Source organism: Furipterus horrens, unplaced genomic scaffold (assembly GCF_987537825.1).
Source record: "Furipterus horrens unplaced genomic scaffold, mFurHor1.1.pri manual_scaffold_5, whole genome shotgun sequence".
In the NCBI taxonomy this organism is placed as follows: Eukaryota; Metazoa; Chordata; class Mammalia; order Chiroptera; family Furipteridae; genus Furipterus; species Furipterus horrens.
Window position 1 is genome coordinate 181,249,934 of NW_028327175.1, and position 23,542 is coordinate 181,273,475.

General features: G+C 34.4%; 1 protein-coding gene across 6 annotated transcripts in view; it reads left to right on the top strand.

The window, feature by feature from the left end:
- BTRC (beta-transducin repeat containing E3 ubiquitin protein ligase) overlaps nt 1-23,542 on the top strand; it is a 179,767-nt gene that overhangs the window by 82,014 nt on the left and 74,211 nt on the right. For 3 of the 6 annotated variants that reach the window (XM_090278436.1, XM_090278435.1, XM_090278437.1), the window contains one exon: nt 14,920-14,997. The exons of 2 other annotated variants lie outside the window; for them this stretch is intronic. In XM_090278436.1, the coding sequence (XP_090134562.1) occupies nt 14,920-14,997 (78 nt within the window). Of the gene's footprint in view, nt 1-3,831; nt 4,010-14,919; nt 14,998-23,542 lie in introns of those variants that run through there. One more of the 6 variants, XM_090278440.1, reaches the window with a different exon arrangement.

Genomic DNA, 23,542 nt, shown 5'->3' on the forward strand with positions numbered 1-23,542 from the left:
TCCAGAGAGCACAATAGAGAGAAGGATACAAGATTGATTTTTTTTTGTGTGTGTGTACCCTCTTGAAAGCATAGTCTGGGGCATGACTGCTTGTGTGAGGGGGTGGGGGTGGCGGTTACAAAGCAATGGAAGCATGCAGCTGGTTTTCAGGCACAGGTTGGACTTACGCGGGTCAAGGCAGACCAGCCGAATAGCTTATCTTGAGGGACATAAGTAATAGACCAAATATAGAGCAGCTATTTCAGGAATCATGTAGGTCATTTAATTATCCATTATGATTGAGTGGCTAATGCTCTTTTGGCAATTACATGACCTCTGTTATTCTTGAAACCTTTCCAGGCCCTCGTGAGTCAAATGACCCACCAGTCAGTGCTTGCAGACTTCATTCCACCCAGAAGGAAAGGAGATGCTGGAAACTACTGGCATTTAGAATTGGCTTTTGCTTTCTTTACTGACCACTACCCAGAATGTCCTTTGTACAGCAGTCAGTGATAGGCAACTGGTTTTGAAGTCAGCTGTTCCTTCATTGTCTGCAGGAGCAAGAAGTACATTGGTTTCTTCAAGAGACTTGTGACAAAACAAACTTTAATACCAAAGTTGGCTATTATAATATTCAAAGGTTCTGTACTATAAAAACAAGTATTATGGTATTAAAACTAATGTTTGATATCTGTCAACTCAATCACCATTATTAAACTCTGAAGTTAGTGATATTTTTCCGTAACACAAATGCTATTAATAATACTAATAGCAGGTTTTAAAAAATCATTGATTAAAATTAGCCTGGTTTAAATCGGCTGATCATTTATTTAATTAAGTAATTATGGTAAAATATTTAATTAAATAAAAAGGCCATTTTAAAATTGAGATACTAGTCTAAGAATAATTCTAGGACATTTGGATTAATATCTCTCACTTTTTTTCTTAATCAACAAAGATAATCATTACTATTTCCAAAGAAAATACTTTTTTTCCCTTCTAAATCATAGTAAAACTTGCTTTTTGTAGTTGTGGTGACTAATCAGGTAATTCTGAGAAGAGAAAATAATGTCGATTTCTTTTGATTCTTTAGATTAAAAACAGTTATGGTGAGTGACCTGGCCAGGTGGTTCAGTTGGTTGTTCTGTACACCAAATGGTTGCAGGTTCAGTTCCCAGTCAGGGCACATACCTAGGATGTGGGTTCGATCCCCCATTGGGGCATGTATGGGAGGCTGATCAATGTCTCTCTCCCCACCATGGCCACCCCACTTTCTCTTAAAAAAAAATCAATAAACATATCCGTGGGTGAGGATTAAAAATAAAAAACCGTTATGGTGGGGGGAAGTGAATACACCATAATCAAATTATTTGTAGGATTTCTCAGAAGTACACAAACAAAATTCTGTATATGTAGTAAAAGGGAAGATTTAAGGTATATAACCATTCTCTACTGTTCTAATAATGTAAGACCACAGTTAAGAGAAACAATTTTGTTAGAATAACACACAAACGTATCCTTTAAGTAGAAACTATTTTCTTTGTTATAGAAAAAACAGGCCTATAAGGTTGTCTATGCTGGGGCAGTAAAATTAACCATCTTCCCAAATAAATTTATTAAACTACTCCTAGTAGAAATCTAAGTTAATTTATTTTGGTTTTATTTTCATTTTGTTGTTTGGTAATACTAACAAATGGAAAAAAATCTGAAGACATTAATTGGTGTCTTTAGCTTTTGACCCTTCAGAAATAGAAGCTTTCTCACTTAAATTTTAAATCCTTTAGGCCAGTTCTACCTTGGTATCTAGCTACTTAAAGACCTGTGATAGTACAGTGTGTGAATTATGTTAACTGTTTCCTGTTGAAAAACATATTTTCCCTCATTGTACTTTAAAAAAAAATTTTGTAGTGGAGATGAGCAGAAAATGAGAAAGCACAATTTACAGTAAAAGCAAAAGTTATAGCTTTAAATTCAAATACCTTAAATAAGGGATATAGTTAGTGTTCTTGGAATTTTAAGAGGAAAGCAAGGGATATGAAGCAAAATGTGATATTTGATATTTTTTTGGTAAGTTGTTATTCTTTAAGGCATACCCTTTAGTGCCTTTGTTGGACCATGTTTTTTTACCCTTAGGAACAAGAAGCCTATATGAGTCAATAAGAGGAGATAGAATTTATAATTTTAAAGACCTGAAAATTCATTAAAATTGTATAATTAGTGGGAAAAGTCACAGGATAATAATTCCATAGATTTTTTTTTTTACTTTGTTGAAATGATTTTTAAATATATTTTACATTTTTAATTACAATATCCATACAATAGTATATTAGTTTCAGGTGTAGAGCATAAATAAATAAGAAGAAGGAAAAAGAGAGTGATTAAATAAGGGACCATTTATAGTAAAAATATGCACCTAAACATAAATCTTAACTTAACCTAATCTGATTTTCAGAAATTTACTTATTTACATAGGATGATTTTATTTTCATTCCAAAATGGGTAGACAGTTGGGAATGTTACAGTTTAATTTATAGGAACCTTAAGTTTCTTTCACAATATTGTTGAATTGTATTAAAATGGGAACACCAAAGCAGGGAAGATATCCAATGTGATGAAAGTCATTTAGCAGAAAAATATCAGGAACAAGGATGACAGAAGTAACTATTCTGCAGAGAGAAGGGATTTGGGCGTTATGTCCCAAGGGTTCTGTACTTCTTGATTTTGAGAAATCAAGAAGATCTACAGAATGCAGATGTCTTTGAGTTACAAAAATAACCAGATGTCCTTATTAGTAGAAGCAAATGTTTGCCTCTTAATTTACACAAAACTATATGCGGAGGATCTCTGGATGAAATATTGTGTAAATATGGCAGCAAAGAAAATAGTGGCATGAAAGTGTTTGTCTTAAATACCTAATCATAAGGGTTATATTTTGAAAAGGAAAAAAAAAAATCTTTGCGATTTATGTAGATTTAAAGGTTCGTGTGATAGATGAGCTTCTTGTTTTTTTAATGTATGTTTATCCCAATTCCCCCTGATGAATTTTTATTCATTTTACTGAGCTCGTTTAACTACTTTGTGTGCTGTCATTGTATTTTAAACAGTAAAAACATATACATGAAACTCACTTCTTTCTGAATGAATGAGTCATCTTAGTTCTGTCCAGAAAAACAACCTAAAGTAGTATATAAAAGCCCCCTTTGCAAGCCAATTGGGATTTTAAAAACATTAAGCTACATTTTATAAGTAGAGGTGGTTTGGTGACTGTATTGGGATGTTAAGCAAAATAAAATGTAAAAATAAAAACCTCCTTGAAAGTGCAGGGTATGAAGTATTTTGTTTGTTTTTAAATTAAGCCTTTAGAGTAAAAAAAAAACAAACAAAAAACCTTTAGAGTTAAAATGGACTATTACTTTTGATATGGAGCATATTAACGTAATTACAAACTCTTTTGTATACTTATAGTTATTGCTAAGTTGATTAAGAAGTCACAAAGCTGAGTATGTTCAGACAGCTGTGTAGTATCTCCCGTATTCACAAAACAGAGGTAACTTTTTCCCTTGTTTTGTCCCCACATTTATTGGTAGAAATTTGTTCTTCTCCTTTAGCTATACTTTTAAAGGTGAAATATTAAATGCTGTATTAGTATATATTCTATAACTCGAAAGTTAACAAAAGGAATGCTGGTCCTTCACGCCCTTGCCTTGTCACTCTGGTGCAGCTCGTCTCTTCCATCCTCCTTATCAGAGCATCTCAGTGCTTAGTTGAGCTTGTTTATCTTAAAAGAGCAGGAGGCAGGCTTTTAGGGAGTAAGCTACATGTTCCAGTATAACAGGCACCAATGCTGTTTGACTTGAAAAACATTTGATCTCTTACAGTAACAGCCCATGTCACTGTAATAGGGACCACAGCTGGGCTGTTGTTCAGTTTTCTATTATTTTAGCTTTGAAATAACTGTTAGTGCTGCTCCAAAATCTTCGTGTTTAAAATTGTATACTGGCTGTCCCCTCAGGACTCGTAAGTAAACAAGGTAATATGTGTGACCACAGGGAGCATATTTTGTTAGCTTTGTTTTAAATAAGAACCTTGCCTATCTGAAGATGGTTTCTGTTGGATCCTTTAGAGTGTGCTGCATGACTTTGTGTAAATTTGCAGATATAGCAATATTGTAAAGCAGATTTTTGTTGTTGTTACGAATGTGCATGCTCAGTAACTATTATGAACTTTCATATTTTTTCTTGAATAAGAGAGCATTTGGTTTTTTCATGAAGCTTACCTTCAAATGTCTTGAACAGTTTCCCTAAGTATTGCAGTTTGTACAGCTGTTGTTGAAAATGACAAGCAAGAATTTAAGGGGTCTGTTTGTTAGACTTAAATGTTACTTTGCTTTATTTTTAAATATTCAGTTATTGGTAATTTCTCTCTAGGAATAGTTTGACAGTTGGAATCAGGTAGCAGTATTTAAAGGACAGAAAATATAATTTGTAAAACAGGTTTTTTTTCTTCCTTTTTAAGAGTACCTCTTATTTTAATAATGATAGAATGGCAGCTTAGTAATAGTAGTGCTGGAATGGCAGACAATTTTACTCCTTCCTTTCTTCTTCTATCTATTTATTATCAAGAACCTATTTTGTTTTCCTATTCTATTATTTTTCTGATGTGAGACAACACTACGAGGCCTCCCAGCACTTTCTTTGAATTTAACCTAAAATACATCAGCCAGCACAAGCATAATTGGTTGAAAGGCAGCCATCTATCTGGGGAGTTCTTCTAAATACTGAATGTGCCATGTGCTTTGACATGACATATCTGTAATATCTCTGAATACAGAGCACTTTCTGCATTAGCTGTAGGTGTTAAAGCAGTAGTGTGTTTTAAGAATGTATGCTGTGCAAACTCTGGCTTGTGAGGTAATGACAAGTGTTTGCCTGAATAGACAATATATTTCCCCCCCTGAGGTCCCCACACACCTAGTTTCCCTCAAGCTCATCATCTCTGTCAGGTTAATCAATAGGCACCGTATGGCAGAGGGTCAGTAATCAGTGTCATCGTGCCTTTAAATCGTGTTGAAAATTTGCTTAAAGCCTGGGCCAATTAACATCGAGATGATGAATGGATGGGAAGATGGGAAGAGCCTGACGCTCAGGGGCTTTGTGAGGAGGAGATGCTCAGCTGTTGAGCAGCAGACACCAGCGAATAAAACCAGCCATTCATGTGAGCTCAGTCCACCCACTCTTAATGATAATGTCAATCTAGCAAAATATATACACATTGGAGTTGTCATGAGTTCATAAATCAAAGGAGTTTGTCAAAGGCATTCAGATTAACGAGGCAGCAGCAATAACAAGTCAAATTTGCATAGAGAATTGCTTGAATCTCAGTAAATTATGATCCTGTTTTTCATTTGATTATTTGCTAATGTCTCAAGAGGGAGAATGATTATATTAGCATGCAAAACCTACTCCAGAAGTAAAAATCTGAGGTATAGAAGACCAGCACACTATGACAATTAATCAGTTTCTGCATACTAGCATAAATGCACAAGGCCCAGAAATGAACTTCTTTTTTATTATTATTTCTCCTTGCTACTGATCCAAATGGTTCAGCTTGACAGAGACTTTATATTGCTTTAACAGTGTTCTGAATTGTGCCTGCAGGCAAGACATAGTTATGCAGCTATAACCAACCTATCCATCTGCCAACCAGATTGGAATTCTCCTATCCAAGGCTTCCATTAACCCCCACTGACAGCTCCAAACAGGATTAAGAATTTGGAAGCATAAAAAATAGTTTTTCTTTGCAAATATACACAGTCCCTTTGCATTTGAGAAAGGCTGCATCTGTAGTATTTTATAATTAGTGTTGGACAGTATATATCGGGGGAAAAAACCTACTTAGCTTTTTTTTTTTTTTTTTATTACTTCTCTCATAGGGATGAAGGCAGTACTAATGAAAGTCCTGTGTGTGTGGTTGTCCCTCCAAGAGTGCTGTCCATTATATCTGGTTCAGTTGGTGTATTACTAGAAAATATCACTTCTTGAAAGCTTTAACTGGTGGATCTTGTTGAAGTTTAGCAGTATGGGGAGACTTTGATATGGTTGTGGTTTAATAGAGTATGCTAAATAATAAACCTGCTGAAGAAGCTGTGTTCATGAAAACATGCCTGAAAACATTATCTGATAATATCCTCCTTAAAACTCATTCTTGAGTAGGATTCCTCAGTCAGTTCTGAACTTAAGTGACTTAAATTTTCCCAATTGTATCCTAAAAGGATTGATTAAAATTTGTTTGAGCATACACATATATACAGTGTTTTATTTATGTCACCTTTCATTGAAGAGTTTGAATGATTTTTATGTAACCTAATTACCTTTTAAGCTTGTAGAAGAATAATTGTTTCTACTTTTGAAAAGTGTAAATCATATATATTTGGAGGCTATAATTAGTTCCAAATCATATAATAAGTTAATGGAAAAATATTAATTCAGTTATTAATTTATCAGTGAAGCCTGCTATATGATGTTTACAACTAGCTATTAGAAATGGGTCTCAAGATTTTTTTCTTCATGTGGGTTGTCAGTCTACATGATAATGAACAAATCATTCAATTTTTAAGATGTGTTTAAAATCAGAGTTATAATTCACCACAATTTACTTGCTTTGCTAAAATGGTATAATTTTCCTGGTTAGAGTCTTTTGAATTCTCCCAGTGAAGAACATGGCATAGGTGGAAAATGTTACTTAAAGTTTGGGAGCTGGTTATTCCACTTATAATAAATGTCTCTTCAAAGAGGCTCAGGCTCTCTTGCACCATCCAACCTTGAGCAAGATGCTTACTCGAAGATTATTATAAGTCATTATGAGTGACTTGACTTTTCATCACTGTGTAAATTAGTTTAGTTTTTCATTTGATTATATAATCAACTCTTAATTATCCATGTCATCAGGAGTGTGTGCTCGAATAGATAACCGAAAACAGTAAATAAGCCGTTTACTAAGTCATGGAGAGTATTTTTGTTTGAAACTTTTGTTTGCTACTTTCAAAACGTCTCTGACTTCTTGTTTTAGACACTATAAATCTGAAAATTTAGGAGTGCTTTGCTTATCCACGGAAGAACTTTTCCTCCTTAATCAAGTGTCTGCTGACTCTATCTGTAAAGGACAAGGTAATAAACATTTGAGGCTGTAGGCCATATGATCTTGGTCATGACTGCTCACTTCTGCCATTGTGATGTGAAAGCAGTTGTAGACAAAAGGCAAATGAATGGGGTGGCTAAGTTTCAATAAAACTTTATTTGCAAAAACAAAACAAAACAACTTTATTTAATGCAGGAGCTTGCTATTTCATGCTCTAAATGACAATACTGGCATTGTAAGTGGTGGGAAGGGAGGACTATCGTTGGGCTATCACTTTGAAGTTTCTCTGCTATGAAAATGACCTTTAAAGCTAACTGGACAGTGTGGGTATAGGGTTTCAATTTTTTTATTAAGCCCTTATTATCTATATATTATCCAATGTGTTGGGAGGTAGAGGGAGCCCCAAAGACTTTGCCCAATAAGCTTTCCATTTTATTGGGTAGTTGAGCATAACATGCAAACATTTTTCTATTTGTGGACCAAGATAAAATTGTTAAGGAATTTCCAGTAGAGTAAAATGGAACCATATAGTTTCTTAGAGATAACAGTTGACATTCATTTTAAGGGTAGGACTTAAATAGATTAAATAAATTTCTTGTGTTTATAATTGTAAAGTGAACTAGACTAGAATTAAAGTTTTTTCCAGCCTCCAAGTTTCAAGAGCATATCACATACCATTCAGACTATGAAGAAACTTGCTTGACTAGGGCATAAGATGTATGTTGAGGGAAGTAACAGTGTATGCAGCAGAAAATTCTGGAAGGTCTTGAAAACCAGGCCCAGAAGTTCATATTTAATTTCATAGAAACCAGGAGCCAATAAAAGTTTTTGAGGAAAAAAAGACCACCATGACAGTAGTGGTGTTTAAGAAAGATTTAATCTGGTAATAGTATTTAATCCAACAAACATTTTACAATTTACATTATATTCTCAAGCTTTATGCTGAGATACTGGAAAATGAAGATGAAAAAGAAGCTGACCCTGCCCTGAAGGAACTTAACAGTGTAGGGTAGGGGTGAGAAGCTCGTTCATATAGACATATAACATAGAAAGACAATATAAAGAATGAATGCCAAAATAGAAATCAAGTGCTAATAATTCAGAGTAATTAATTTCAACGGGGGCTAGGCCAAATGGAGGTGTAGGGCAGGAGATAAGCATATTCTTCTCAGAGTCAGCTGACTCTTGGAATCAGGATGTTAGTAGATAAAGAGATTAGGAAAGAAGGCTATTATAGGTCTAAGGGATCGAATAAACAAAAGCTCAGATGTTTTTTCTTATTTTGGAGAAGGGTAAATAATGCCATGTCAATGGTATGAGAGACTGATGGAAATATAAGTTGGTCAGATTGTGGATGCTACACTAAGAAGTTTGGATTTATTTTGTAGGTGATAGAGCTATAAAAGGTTTTTGAGTAGGGGAGTAATATCTTTTCAGAACAATGATTCTGACAGTATTGTATAGAATGGATCAGATATAGATGTAGGCAAGGATAGCAGAAGGCTATCTCAATATAATAGCACTTTGTAAGAGTGTTGGTCTAGAGAAGGAGCAGTGGAAATGCAAAACTATTAAAGTAGACAATTCACAGGAAAAACTGAGGACTTGAATTGGCTAGATACATTCAAAGAAAAAAAGCGGGAAAAGGGGAGTAGAAATTGACTGAGGCCTTGAGTGTGGGATGCAAAGCAAAGTTTGAAGGGTAAGAGCTGGCCTAGAATGGGGGAGAATGATAGAAGAGTGTTTTAAATTTGGGTATGTTGATTTTGAGACAGTTCATCATCTAAATAGTTTTTTGATATGATTCCTTTTTATTCATCCTCAGGTTACTTCTGGAAACATTTATCCAAAATACATCCCTGAGATTTAATGTATGAGCTTTAGCAATATTTCACTTTTTTAACTTTTTCCTACCCAAACCTCAATTACAGTGTCTGCAGGAGTTACAACCCAAATGCTTTCAATTTGAAGTTAAATTCAAAGTTGTCAGTGAGGCTTTTATTCTTCCCCTTGTAATTCTAAGCTAGTAAGTGCTAGGCTAAGAGATAAATATTTAAGTTAATATTAATGGTAAGTTCTATAGTATCTTTTTCAGACATATTTTAATATAATGCTACTGTTTATACAATATTATTTCTCTAGGACTACACATTCTGCAAGTAATTTACTATAATGAAACTTTCCATCTGAATGTTGTGAATGAGTTGCAAGAAGTCAGGTTTTTCTAGTTGGCTCAGGGTTAAGTGGTAGAGTATAACTTTTATTTATACTTGATGAAATTTCCCCCTCAAATTTTATTTTTCACTTAGCTGACTTCTATTTTTCTATTTCTTAACATATTTTCTTCTAGGTTTCATCTGTTTTGTTAACTTTTATTTTGACATAATTTCAGTTTTATAGAAAAGGTAAAAGAAAAGTACAAAGAATCCCCTTATACTTTCACACAGATTTTCCATATGTCAACATATTATCACATTGGCTTTATCTCTTATTTATATATACACATGTATACACTTACACCCACTTATTATTTTTCTGAACTATTTGAAAGTTAGACATAATACCCCTTTACCCCTCAATGTTTCATTGTATGTTTCCTAAAAACAAGGACATTTTAAACAGTCAGAGTACAAATTATCAAAATTAGGAAATTGAATGTATAAACAAACTGTGGTACATTCATACAGTGATACTAGTTGACAATGAAAAGAACTACTGATATGTGCAACAACACAAATGAATCTCAAATATGTTTTACTAAGTGACAAAGGGGCCTCAAAAATTACATACTATATAGTTCAATTTTATGACATTTTCTAAAAAACATTATTGAGACAAAAAAATAAATAAGTGATTATTGGGGAGAAGGGTTGACTATAAAGGGGCAGTGCAAGAGAATTTGAGGAGTGATAAAACTGCCTGGCATATTAATTGTGGCAGAAGTTACACAACTGTATGCTTTTGTCAAAACTCATAGAACTATACCCTGAAAAAAAGAGTGAATTTTTCTGTATGTAAATTTTTTTAATGGGGAAACAATCAGGAAATTAACGTCAATACAATGTTATTAGCTCATCTAAAGACCTTATGTAAAATTTTCCAGTTCCAGTGATGTCCTTTATGTCATAATACCTGTTAATTAGTTACCCATCAAAATAAAATAAAATAGAGGGTCAGGAGGAAGAAAATTGTGGATATGGGCTAGGTAGTTACTACTCATTCTGTTAGGTCAGATCACTATTTTCACTCTATCATTCAGTTTAAAGGGGTTTACCATCAATTTTCTTTCAGTTTCCGCTAATAATCTCAGATCACAAGTTGAATTCAGTTGTCATTGTCTCTTTAGTTTTCTTTAACTTGAAACAGCTCCTTAATCTTTCTTTGTATTTCATGACATTGACATTTTTGTTAAGTACAGACTATAGAATGTCCCACAATTTGGTTTAGTTGGATGTTTTCTCATGATCAGATTGAGGTTATATGTTTTTGGCAAGGTTATCTCAAAAGTAACAACGTGTTCTCATTGTATCATATCAAGAAGTACATAAGGTAAAGATGGTGTCTGCCAGATCTCTACTGTGGGTTACTTTTTTACTTTTTGTAATTAATAAGTATCTTATGGGGAAATATTTTGGCATTATGTAACTATACTGTTATTTGTCTTTCTTCTGCTAATTTGTGTGATGAGTCTTCCTTGCATTAATTAGTTACCCCTAAATAGAACTTACTGGATATAATTTAGCTTGATGACCCAGGGCATTTGTGGCCATTGCTTGTTAGGATGCATCATCGTTAAATATACAAGGAATAACTGTGCTGCTGAGCTCTCCTGGGCAATGTTGGAGAGTAACAGGCTTTGAGAACCAGTGGTGACCACTCTGGTATATATGGTCCTTTCACATGTACCTCCATCCTCAAGACTGTAGATCTATTTATCTCTTATTCACTGGCTTTCTTGTTCTTCTCTTCACTATTGGGAAGGTACCTTACTACTTGGTTTTTATGTTGTGACTGTTTAATATCACTACCTCTATTTTATATAACAGAAGAGTTGAATTTTTTGTAGTGACTTGCTTTCTCACGGTGGATGGTCCAGGGTAAAAAAATGTTGGGTTAATCTATCAAAAAAAAAAAGCTATTACAATGTTTGTTTTTCTCTTTTTCTTGTTTAAGAGTTACTCTTTTTAAAACACAACATATATATTCATATATTCCTTTGCCCCGGTAGGAAAGGAGTTCCTCTGCAGTTCTGTATTCTGCTCTCAGACAGTAATTAAGCTCCCTTCACTTTTTCATACCTTAGGTGTACTCATAATACCCACTCAATAGTTCCCCATCTAAATCAGATAAAATAGAGGGTCAGGAGGAAGAAAATTGTGGACATGAGCTGGATAGTTATTAGTCACCCTCTTAGGGTTCAGATCATTGTTTTTCACTGTGTGATTTAGTGTAGAGTTCACCATCAATTTCGTTTCATTCCAAGCACCTGAAGAGTAAAAATGTGATTTATAATATCTTTAGTATAACAGACTTCCACCAAAAAGTAATTAGGCTTTCAAGTTTATTATAATGACATTTTAACAAAACATAATTAATTTTGAAATGTAGGACCTTACATTGAATTAAACAGGTTTTGGTTATCTGAAAATATTTAAAGAAAAGTGGAACTTTATGGTTTGGGGAATAGTTACTTGCAAATTATAAGTTTATAATTGAATACAGTCTTAGTTGAATACAGTTATAATTGAATACTGGCTCAGTTGAATATAGTTATAATTGAATATTGGCTTAAGTTTTTATTATATTGGACATTTAATTTTAGTATTTGAAACAGTGAATTTATACTTAAAAAAACAAAAGGGTTAAATACAGACATCCCTTGGAGATATTGTAGGTTCAGTTCCAGGCCATCCCAATAAAGTGAGTACATACTGAGGATTTGGTTCCAGACCACCATAATAGTGAGTATCGCAGTAAAGCGAGCTGTAATCTTTTTGCCTGTGGAGGGTCTTGCCTTCAGGTTGCAATAAGACTAGGTAGGTATGCCTTTATACAAATTGATCTTTGCCCTCCGTTGATTCTCTTATGACATATATTGCTAGTTTCCTTATTTGGAATGCTTTATAGTCATTAACTGTATTCCTTCCTCTTTTTTTTTGTAGATAGGCTACATTCCTTTTTATTTTTATTTTTCAAAATGAGGAGAAAAGCAGTTAGAACTCTTAACTTATCGAGTCTCTGTCCCTTGCTTATACCATAGCATGTTTTTTCTTCTTTGTCTTAATTTTAGGGATCTTTACCTTAGAGTGATCATCACAAATATAAAATACCAACTTAAACTTCATAAGAGATTTCTGTCCAAAAGGAACACCTTAGTTCCAACAGTGTACAAAGGAACAGTACTGGCCTGTCAAGCTAACTAAAGGTAATGCATGAAGCACAAAGAGATGTTAGCCACAGAGGTGCAGGAGCCTTTAAATGACATTATATATGTGCTATTTATCCTTTAATGTCTTTTAAAATATATTATTTGATACAAACCAAAAAGTATAATAATATCTAAGTTTAAAATACAGTTATGATCCTACACTGTACTAATGATTTCATACTTAAATGAAAATTTTCAGGTAAAATCATATGTAGGAAAGACTTTCTTGATCTAAAAATAAAATAATTCCCCACTTAGAATGTGGTGAGTATATGTAATATAATGAATATATCAATTGTAAATTTTAAAATATTAACATTACAAATGTAGTTGTAGAAAATAGAACCCAAATAATATGTATTTGTTTGGATTTCCTGTATTTTGCCTTGCAGATAGTGCTTTACATGTGTTGATTACCAGATTTTTTCAATTATTTTTATTGTGTTGAAATACACGTAACATAAAATTTACCGTCTAACCATTTTTAAGTGTCCAGTGGTATTAAACACATTCATTCACCCCCATTCGTATCCATAACTCTTTTTGTCTTATAAAATGAAATTCTCTACCCATTAAATAATAACTCCCCCTTCACCCATTCTCTCAGGGGATTTTGATTATTCTAAGTATCTCATATAAGTCTAATCATACAATATATATCTTTTTGTGATTGGCTTAGTCTTCAAGGTTCATCCATGTTGTTGTATGTATCAGAATCTCCTTCCTTTTTAAGTCTGAATATTATTCCATTGCGTGTATATACCACATTTTGCTTATGCCTTCATCAGTGAATATTTGGATCGCTTCCGTGTTTTAACTGTTGTGAATCATGCTGATATGAACACGAATGTACAAATATTTCTTCGAGAGACTGCTTTCAGTAGAATTGTCAGGTCATATGGTAATTCTCCTTATAGTTTTTTGAGGAACCACCATACTATTTTACCAAAAGATACCATTTTATATTCCCACCAAAAGTGCACAAGAGTTCCAATTTTTCAACATCCTCACCATTCTGTTTTTCTTTCTTTGTTTAGTAGCATCCTTCTTAATGAATGTAACATGATATTTTCTTGTAGTTTTGGTTTGCATTTCCAAAATGATCAGAGATGTTGAACATCTTTTCATGTGTTTTTTTGGTCATTTGTGTATCTTCTTTAAGGAAATGTCTGTTCAAGTCTTTTGCTCATTTTTTATTGGGTTGTTTGTTGTTGAGTTTTACAATTTTTCTGTATGTTCTGTATATTAATCCTTTATCAGATATATGATTTGTAAATATTTTCTTTCATTCTGTGGGTTGGCTTTTTACTCTGTTGATATTTAGAACTCTGAACTTGCTTTCAAATGGATTCCCCCACCCCTTCTTAAGTACTTAAAAATCCCATTGACATTTTAGGGTTTTCTAGCTGCTGTTTGAGGTGATAGTGGCAAGAATGGACTCTAATCTTAAACTACTGTTTAAATGTTTTGAGCTAAGTACTGTGCTATTTTTAATAAAGAAAAGAAAATCAAATCTGAGAAGAGGAGGAAGAGAAAGGAGAAACTACCTTTTAGGAATCAGACTTTGAGAACTCGTACCAACCAAACATTTACTGTATAGTTTAAAACGAATTATTTTATAGCCCTGGGGATGTGGCTCAGTTGGTTGGAGTGTCATCCTGTAAATGGAAAGGTTGTGATTTGATTCTGGTCAGGGCACATGCCTAGGTTGCAGGTTTGGTCCCCCTGTTGGAGTGTGTACAAGGGGCAACCAACCAATGCTTCTCTCTCACATCGATGTCTCTCTCCCTCTTTTACCCTCTCTCTAAAATCAATAAGCATGTCCTCTGGTGATGAGTTTTTTAAAAAGTGGCCCTGGTCGGTGTGGCTCGGTTGGTGGAGCATCCTTCCCTAACCTAGGTTGTGGGTTTGATCCCCAGGTGGGGTGTATTCACGAGTCAGTCAATTGATACTTCTCTCTCTCTCCCTCTTCCTCTCTCTCTAAAAGCAATAAAACATATCCTTGGATGAGGATTTTAAAATGATGGTTTAAATTTTTATCAGCTCAATATAGATCGGAGCTTTCTTGTGTCCAGTGTCAAGCTGCATTTTCAAAAAACAATAAATCAGACTTCTGATGAATATGATCTGCTGAGTTTGCTTAAATACAGATAAAATACTTGCCACCTAGGTCCCTACATACATTTATTTATATACATGGGCATATGTTTTCCTTTACATAAGTGTATGTCTGTATGTATATAAATCTTCAATGAATAAATGCATAAATATACGTGGTATTCTAGCTTACCGAATTAGAAATGTAATTCAGTTTACTCCCACAGAATAAGATTGAAGATAATGAGAAGTGAATTAAAGCTTACTTTCTTTCACAGAATTCCTCAGAGAGAGAAGACTGTAATAATGGCGAACCCCCTAGGAAGATAATACCAGAGAAGAATTCACTTAGACAGGTATGAAATTCAGTCTTACTTAAAAGGCTACCAACAACAAAACAAAAGACAGGAAACCCTTAATTTGCCATTCCTTAGCATTAGAGCTTAAATTAGTACTCTGTCCCTGGCTGGTGTGGCTCAGTGGGTTGGGCTTGTGCTGCAAACGGAAAGGTCACTGGTTTGATTCCATGTCAGGGCGCACATGCCTGGGTTGTAGGCCAGGTCCCCAATTGGGGGCGTGCTGAGAGGCAACTGATTGATGTATCTCACACATCAATGTCTTTCTCCCTCCCTTCCCGTCACTAAAAATAAATAAATACAATATAAAAAACAAAACAAAATGAATACTCTGAAGTTAGGATGGCTGTAGCCATCTATTTCAATCAGGTAACATTGTTTTCTCAATCTTCAAATATATCCTAGGTATATAAGAAAAAGACAGTCAGTTGCTTATGAGTAGTGCAAACTAAATCAAAGAAAACGTTTCTTGTTTAGGAAAAATAACTTGAAACACTTCTTAAGTGCAGATAGTAGAGTACCTGACTTTAAACCTTATTTTCCTTTTAAGATTCTACACACACACACACACACACACACACACACACACACCAAAAAAAAAAAAAAAAAAAAAAATTAGAAGGGATCTGCCTATAGTGAGTTAGCTCCTCTGGTCTGAGTAATATTTGTTTGCCTTTCCTAGAATTAAAGGCCATTATTGATGACAATTTAAAAATTTTTTTACTCACCACTGTCTCCACACTCTCCAAAGATAACACATTTTAGTTAAAAGTTCAATTCCATAGTGCTTTCTTTTTAAAAATTAAAGTGTTCAAAAAATACTTGGTCCGAAAATTTGCTCTTCTTACTACCTGTAGCAGCAACCTATAACATCTTCCATCTCCCACTGGCAACAAAAACAAATTCTTACAGTGTTGTCAGAGAATAAGTATAACACCTAATCATTTTTTTGACAAGTGACATTTTTACCTTTTGTTAGTTTTTTTTTCAATTACACCACCTATTCATTTTTAATACAAAATTGGAAAAGATGAGCACCAGCAATAAACAATAATTCTAATTTACTTGTATTTATGGCATTATTATGGAAAAAAGATCTAATATTTGTTGAGTATCCACCATGAACCTTACACTTATTTCATTGAATCCTCACAATAATCCTGTGAAGTTGCTGGATATGATTTCCAGTTCATAGGTGAAGAAAATGGAGCCTTAGAGAGATTAGGTGGCTTATTTAGCCAGTCAGTGATTTGAAACCCAGATCTCAGTGTTGCCACTAAGTGTTTCTACTTCTCCCTTCTGACTCCAGTTTGTATACAGTGTTAATTTGGGAGAAAAGTACTTAAAACTGTGACATTCATTTTTTATTTAATACACGTCACACCATTATTTGGATATAAACAGCTGATCTGTAAATGTAAATAATAGGACAATATTGAATTTTGAAATTTGGAGGTGGAGACAACTGTCAGAAAACAATGACACGACAAAAAGTTTTGGCAACTTTATTTAAGCTAACAAACGAATTTTCACTCTACAAAGTTATAAATTAATTTTAATAGGCTTATCCAGATGGCCCATTTGGAAAATGGATAGGCTGATCTGTTGAAAATTAAACTAAATTTATCTCTCTCATACTTCAAACTGAAGCAAGAGAGAGAATCGTGCCTATTAAGTCCAGCACATACAGATGGACCAGCAGGTCACACATGGGACTAATCTGATTCATTTAAAAAATAAATGCATACATTATTGAATCATTTTCTACTTGCAAGATTTGTTGTGTGCAGTATTTGAAAGAAATGTAATGTTGTTGTTTTTTTTCCCATTGCTTTTTAGCAGGTCCACTTCACTCCCTCCAATTTAATTCAACCATTTTTGTCTTTTTTTCCCCTCCTGGTGCTCCGAAATGATTTTTCTGATTCTGTCAGTGTTGAGATCCAAGCTCTGGAGATTAATTAGGTCATGAGGCTCTCCCCACCCCTTTTCTTTATAAAGGGTTTTATCTCCATTCTCTTTGTGAAGAGCATGAACTCAGTGTTCTTGGAAAGAGAAATGGCCTTTAGAAACAGGGAAGTAGGAGATCCTCCTGGGGCCCTCAGAGTCTTTTAGCTTCTGGGTGTTTTAACAGCCCCATGAATGCAGATTTGTAAATTTATTGCAGTGCCATCTGGTTTTTTGCTTGAACCAGATTACTGTTGGCTTGTGTTTGTCTATTGTGGTGGTCACTCCCTAGGAGCTTGCCCTCTCAATCTTAGGGGAGAGTGATGAATACCAGGGGTCAATAGAAGTGGGTCACAGGGCAGCTGTCCAGGACTGTCCTGAACTTGATTACCCCACTGCTGATTTTTTAAATGTAGGACATAATATATAAGCTGTTTAAACTCCCTTTCTTCTCTATTGCGTATGACAATAATGAAGTGCCATTTGCTTGTGTTGTCTTCTTCCCCCGCCCCCCACTTTAGTAAAGTTACGTAGGTAAAAAGAAGCGAAGGCTGCCTTTTAAAAACCTAGTATTGATGTAAGTAGGATTTGCAGCATGTGGGTCAATACTTCACTTGAGATTCTCTTGTACAAATTTCTAATGGGATTTCAGGAACTCTTTCACCATTGATTTTAAAATGCTCAGTTACATTCTAACAAGTTTAGTAATATTTCAAACTAATTTTATAGTTTATATATTTTATTCTAAAGTATGGTTTTACCATTGCTGATACAATATGATCACTGTGTGGTAACTTGGAGAATTATTTAATTATTGGAAGAGCTGAAAAAAGGGGTATCATTACAATTCTTACAGACATTAAAACGTAATGGAATATTATAAACAACTTTAAACCAAAAATTTGGCAACTTAGATGAAATGGATAAAGTCCTTGAAAACTATACTATACAAGGTGAAACAAAATTTGAATAGCCCCATGTCTATGAAGGAAATTGAATTAGCTATCAAAAAGCCCATATGGCTTCACTGGTGAGTTCTATCAAACATTTAAGGAATAAATAACACCAATCTTATACAAATTCTTTCAAAAAATAGAAAAGAAAAGAACACTTCCTGATCATAATTCCAAAGACTGAAAAAGACATTAGCAGAAAAAAAATATTGAAAGAGAAGGTCAGGAGACACTGCATCACCCAGTCATTTTTTATACCTGCTTTTCCATTTCATATCCAACATCAGAAGGCAGGAGAGTTTGGGAGAGGGGGGAAGGGGCAGCAATGTATCCTTTTAATTTCCTAATCTTACAGATTAATCTTTCAGAATAATCGTACCTCTTGGCATTAAGTAAAGTATGAACTTTTATTTAAAGAATATACAAAGTATTTACAATTTTCTTTCTACTTTTATTCCTCAAATGTGAAGCCAAGGAAACCATAGCAACTGTTTTTATAGCTTTTATTCATATATGCAAACAAGGGCAAAGGCCTGGGAGGATACATGAAAGTACTCATTACTTTTTGAAAATGTGGCCTTACAACATGCAACTCCTTCTTTGCTTCATATTGGCGCTAATAGGATCTGTCAGCCCTGCCTTTCTCTGTAATTGAGTAAATTGTGACCTCTGTCTAATCCTTCCCCATCCCCCATTCCCTTTGTGTATGTGTCCACTTACCATCCTGAGAACGTGGGCAGTGATAAATAAAGCATTGAGTAGAGCTTTCTCAGTGCTTTGAAAGCAGCATGATGCCAGCCCTCTAGTTATATTTCTTTAAGTGTTTACGTTTTTCTGTATTCTTTCTCTTGTGTAGCTGGAACCCTGGGGATGCAAAGCCATGAGAGAGGCCAAGAAGCTAACAAAGTAGCTGTCTCCCTTGTTAGCTTGTTCCTTTATTCTTTAAAAACAAGATAAAAACCATCTGGCTCAGGGCATTACATTTTCCTCCCTCATGCACCTCTGTAGATGGAGACTTCACCTGCAGTGAGGGTTTACATTGATTAGGGAGGAAGCAGTAATTCAAGCTTCCATCCTCTTCAAGGATACTTTGCAGTCTAAAGGTGCTGGCCCACTGAGTTAAACTGTCAAGGGAGGATAAAAAAGTATCCTCATCCCAGGAGGTAACAGCTGCCAGGTTTTCAACACCTTGCACGCTGTTGGAAAAATGTCACAATTGTCAGCTAAAAGAAAAATGACTCTATTGTCATGTTCTGTTAATGACTGGGCCTTATAAAAGGAACTACATAAGTCTTTAAGAGGAATAAGTAGCTGTTTTTCTTGCCTACCGTAGCCATCCTTCCCAAATTCCTATGTTTTTTTCTGAACATTACCTTGGAGGAGGTCCACCAAAAAAAGCCATCAGTGAAGAACTAAGTGAAAACATCCCAGGATAAGCATGGAAGTGATTGGCATAGCTCCTTTACACAGTTGGATGACTAGGAAGAAAAAGCACATCACTGACATAGAAAATGACATTATAGTGTGTATTAACAAAACAACAACAACAACAACAAAAAGTCATTCATAAGCCAGTGAACTGAGAGAAAACATACTGTATTTCTGCTCTTTGGAGGACAATTTGTTTTCAAGCAGCATCCAGATGGGTAAATACCATGACATTTCTTTTTTCTAGAGAGCCACTTCCTTTCTTTAAAAACAAACTCACTGATTTACCTCCTTTAATAGCTCTGCAATGTTTGTATATGATTACATTCCCTTCTTTCTGATTTGATTGATGGGGGGGGGGGGTTAATGAAGTCTCATATCAGGCAGGCAGGGTTTTTGTGTTTTTTTTATTTGTTTTAGGTTAGTCATTTTAATTGTATTGAGTAATTAGAAGGTACACACAGCCAAGGGAGCTTTGTTCTGATAATTGCTCAAGAAAACCCATTCTCTATCTGCTGTTGCTTTTTGTTAAGACATTTCTCCCCCTAGTGGCAGTAGTAAGCACTTTGACTTGGCAGTAGGCAAGGTGTAATTGCAATGTGACAAACTATACTTAAGGGACTGTATTGTAAATACTTCAGTTTGGGGGTTTGCATTATTTCATTATATACGTGTACTTTTTCCCCAATGAAACTTCCTACCTTTTTTTTCCCTGAAGCACTTTGGGCTTTGGTTGGAAAAAAAATAGCCTGAAATGTTTATTAAAAAAAAAAAAATCACAGTGCATCCTGGGTAATGTTTTGCAGCTTGACTTAATTTTAGTCATCTGTTTTAATTACCTATTTATAAAAATGCTTTTGAATCTGTAGACATTATTTAATACTTTGGAAGAAGCACCTCATTTGAAATAAATAAATAAATTGTATTTATTTTAAACAGTTCATGTAAAAGACCTTAAAGGTAATTAATGTAGGTCTCTTAAGTAAGACAAAAGTGATCTTTCCAAGTCTGATGAAGTGATTTGTTTATTTAACTTCCCACTTCGGCTGAATCCTTTAGAGTCTAATAACTTTTTATTTTTTTTTAAACATGCTTTGGCAATTTGTGTTTAGTTACAGAAACCCTTCTTCAAAAAGCAGCAATTTAATAACCAGCTTTCTTAAAATTACTTTGAGGAAAGAAGACTATATAGGAGGTTGGTGTTTTGTTTTATTTTTATTTCAGTGTAATCATGCTTTGATAAATTGTGTAATCACTAACTTAGTAGAAAAAATATTATTGAACTCCTGGGTTGCAATGACCATAAAAAGTATATTTTCATATTGAGATGAGATATTGTGAATAAATTATAAAAGAAACAGCTTATATGCTGGTTGAAGTCCATATGGGCCCAATTTATTTTGTGTTCAGTGGTAAATCTGGTTGTATACCGTTAGAAGGAGGAGGAGGTAAAGGAGGAGAAGAAGGAGAGGGAGGGGGAGGGGAGGGAGAGAAAAAAATGGGTAGCCTATTGTGCCCAGTTGTATGAGTCCTTTAAAAATCTGTCCTAAGAGCAACATGGAATGAAATCAGATACAGCTTTACATCTGTTGAGTGAGATTCGGTAGATCTGTGTGACATTTTTAAAGCCCAGTTCCAGCTTTCCTAGATGTCGCTTTGTAGTTTGCTTTTTCTGTCCCATATTCTTGCTGGGTACTTGATTTAATGTTACTATATATCTGAAGGTCCCTGTCTCCCCCCACCCTACCCCCCAATCGCTAGCCATTTTCATTATACTATATCTTGTTTCACTATAGGGCTGCTGAACAGATTTCTTAAGCAGCTTTTTGCAAGGTTAAAAGAATGCAGCCTGATAACAAGTTTGTGTCATTTTAAATATATACCTTCTAGTAAATAAGGAGAAGTCTGGCAATCAATCCCTTTTAGTGTGTTATATGTTTCACCTGACAACTAAACCTTCTATTGATTAGCCATTACTTTGTTAGATAATCCTATGTCATTGAATCCATTGTAAAAAATTAAACTCTTTAAAATGTTTTACCCTAGCAGCAGTGTGAAAATTGAAAACTTGTTCAGAATTACAGCCTGCCTTCACAGAGGTAGTTTTCAGCAAGGCATCTTACTGAAAACTGTTTACGCTTATGTGCTTTATATGCAATATAAAAACATATTAAAGTACTCCAACGCAAAACTCTGCTTCTGGTTCAGCAATGAAGCTGCCTTTTCAAATGTTGCATGGGGACAGAACCTGTCTTGCTTGTGGCTATTATACTCACTAGTTTAATTATAGCCTGGAAGGAGTCTTATAATGTAAAATATTGAATTTTTTAGCCTTCTTATCTCAAAGTAATCTAAGAATTGTGATGTTTTAGTTTACTAATCTGTGTAACTTCCTTGGGAGATAGACAAGATCATATACCCATTTTACAGATACAATGTCTAGAAAATAAAGGCCTATATATAGCTTTATTCTGGAAACTTCTGTAAGCCTAGAATATGTTTCCTGAAGCTATCTGATGTCCCCCTATGTGTGTTATACTTATTTATTTACGAGGGCAAAGGGAATTTTGGAGGAAAACAAATTACTGTATTTTTCGCTCCAATAAGATGCACTTCTTTTTCCTCAAAAGTGGAGGGAAACGTCTGTGCATCTTATGGAGCAAATATTGCGTCACAGACCATGATGTGTATTACCTGACCTGTCAGCGGTGGCGACAGCTGTTAGAAGAGGAAGCGGTGGGCCCACGCGAAACCCCTGGGGACGCTTAAATGTCCCACTTTACTGCTGAATCTCAGGGTGTCTGGTCAGTATGAAGATAGTGAAAAAAGTGATATCAGTGATTGGGCAACTGAGCTTCATAAATTCTGATACTAGCGATGATGAGTTCTTGGAGTTCCCAGAAAACTAGAAAACTTGAACCTTAAAGTCTCTCCTCATTTGTTAATTACAATGATGATGGTTCTTAATACCGCTGTTGACTGCTGTTCACTACATGGTTGAAATATTATTCTGTTATATTTTATTAAATATTTTAGCACACCATTTGGTTCAGAATATTTTTTTTTCTTGTTTTCCTCCTCTAAACCTAGGTGTGTCTTATGATCAGGTACGCCTTATAGTGTGAAAAATATGGTAGTTGTCTACCTGCTGTGGCCTTTTTTTTTTAGCATAATATTTTTATTAATTAACTGGACAAACATCCAGTATTTTCCCCCTAATATGTTAACTGTATACCTTTATATTTTTAATGAAATAAAATTTTCATAGATATTGATTGCATAACTAAATGAATTTTGATAAGTCTATCTACTATATAACCATTACTCTAATCAAAATATAGAATACTTTCACAGCCCAAGAAAATTTCCTTGGTCTCCTTCCCAGACAGGTTCCCCACCCACAATGATTCAAACACAATCAACTGACTGCCATAGATTAGTTTTGTCTTTTCTAGAATTTCCTGTAATGGAATCATACATTTTGGGAGTCTGACTTACTAAGTATGTATATAATTCATCTGCGCTGCTGTGGATATCAGTACTTTATTCTCTAATGTAGTATATTGCATTGAATAAATATTGGGTTGGCCAAAAAGTCCATTTAGTTTTTTCCATAAAATAAAAGACACATTTTTCATTTTCACAAATAACTTTATTAATTAGAATATTTTGAGTATGTCAACTATCTCCTGCTATTGGCTTCTAATGCATAGAGGCCAGGGGTGCTGATTAACATCTTCCAATGCATAAGACAGCCCCATAGCAAAGAATTACATATTTGGCTAAAATGTCAGTAGTACCAAGAAACTTTACAAACCGCTTTTGACACATTTGATCAGTCTCTGCACCTCCTCCATACACTGCACAAATCTTTTTTTGCATTTCAGTTGCGATTTTACATTTTTTGAAATAATAAAGCATAATACGTTGAAAATATTGCATATCTTCTTCCACCTTCAATATTAAAATGGCTGCACACAAAAAAATCACCAATTTTGAAAAGTATTTTTGTAAATGCATGCTGATAAAACAACTGTCACAATACGATCTAATGAAATTATTTCAAATGAAATTAAAGACATCTAAGCACTACTAGAGCCATCATATGGAAGAAAACCAAACGAACTTTTTGGCCAACCCAATATACTATAGTTTATTTTCAATTCTTCTTTTGATGGAAACCTGAGTTGTTGCCATTTTTATTAATGAAGTTGCTATGG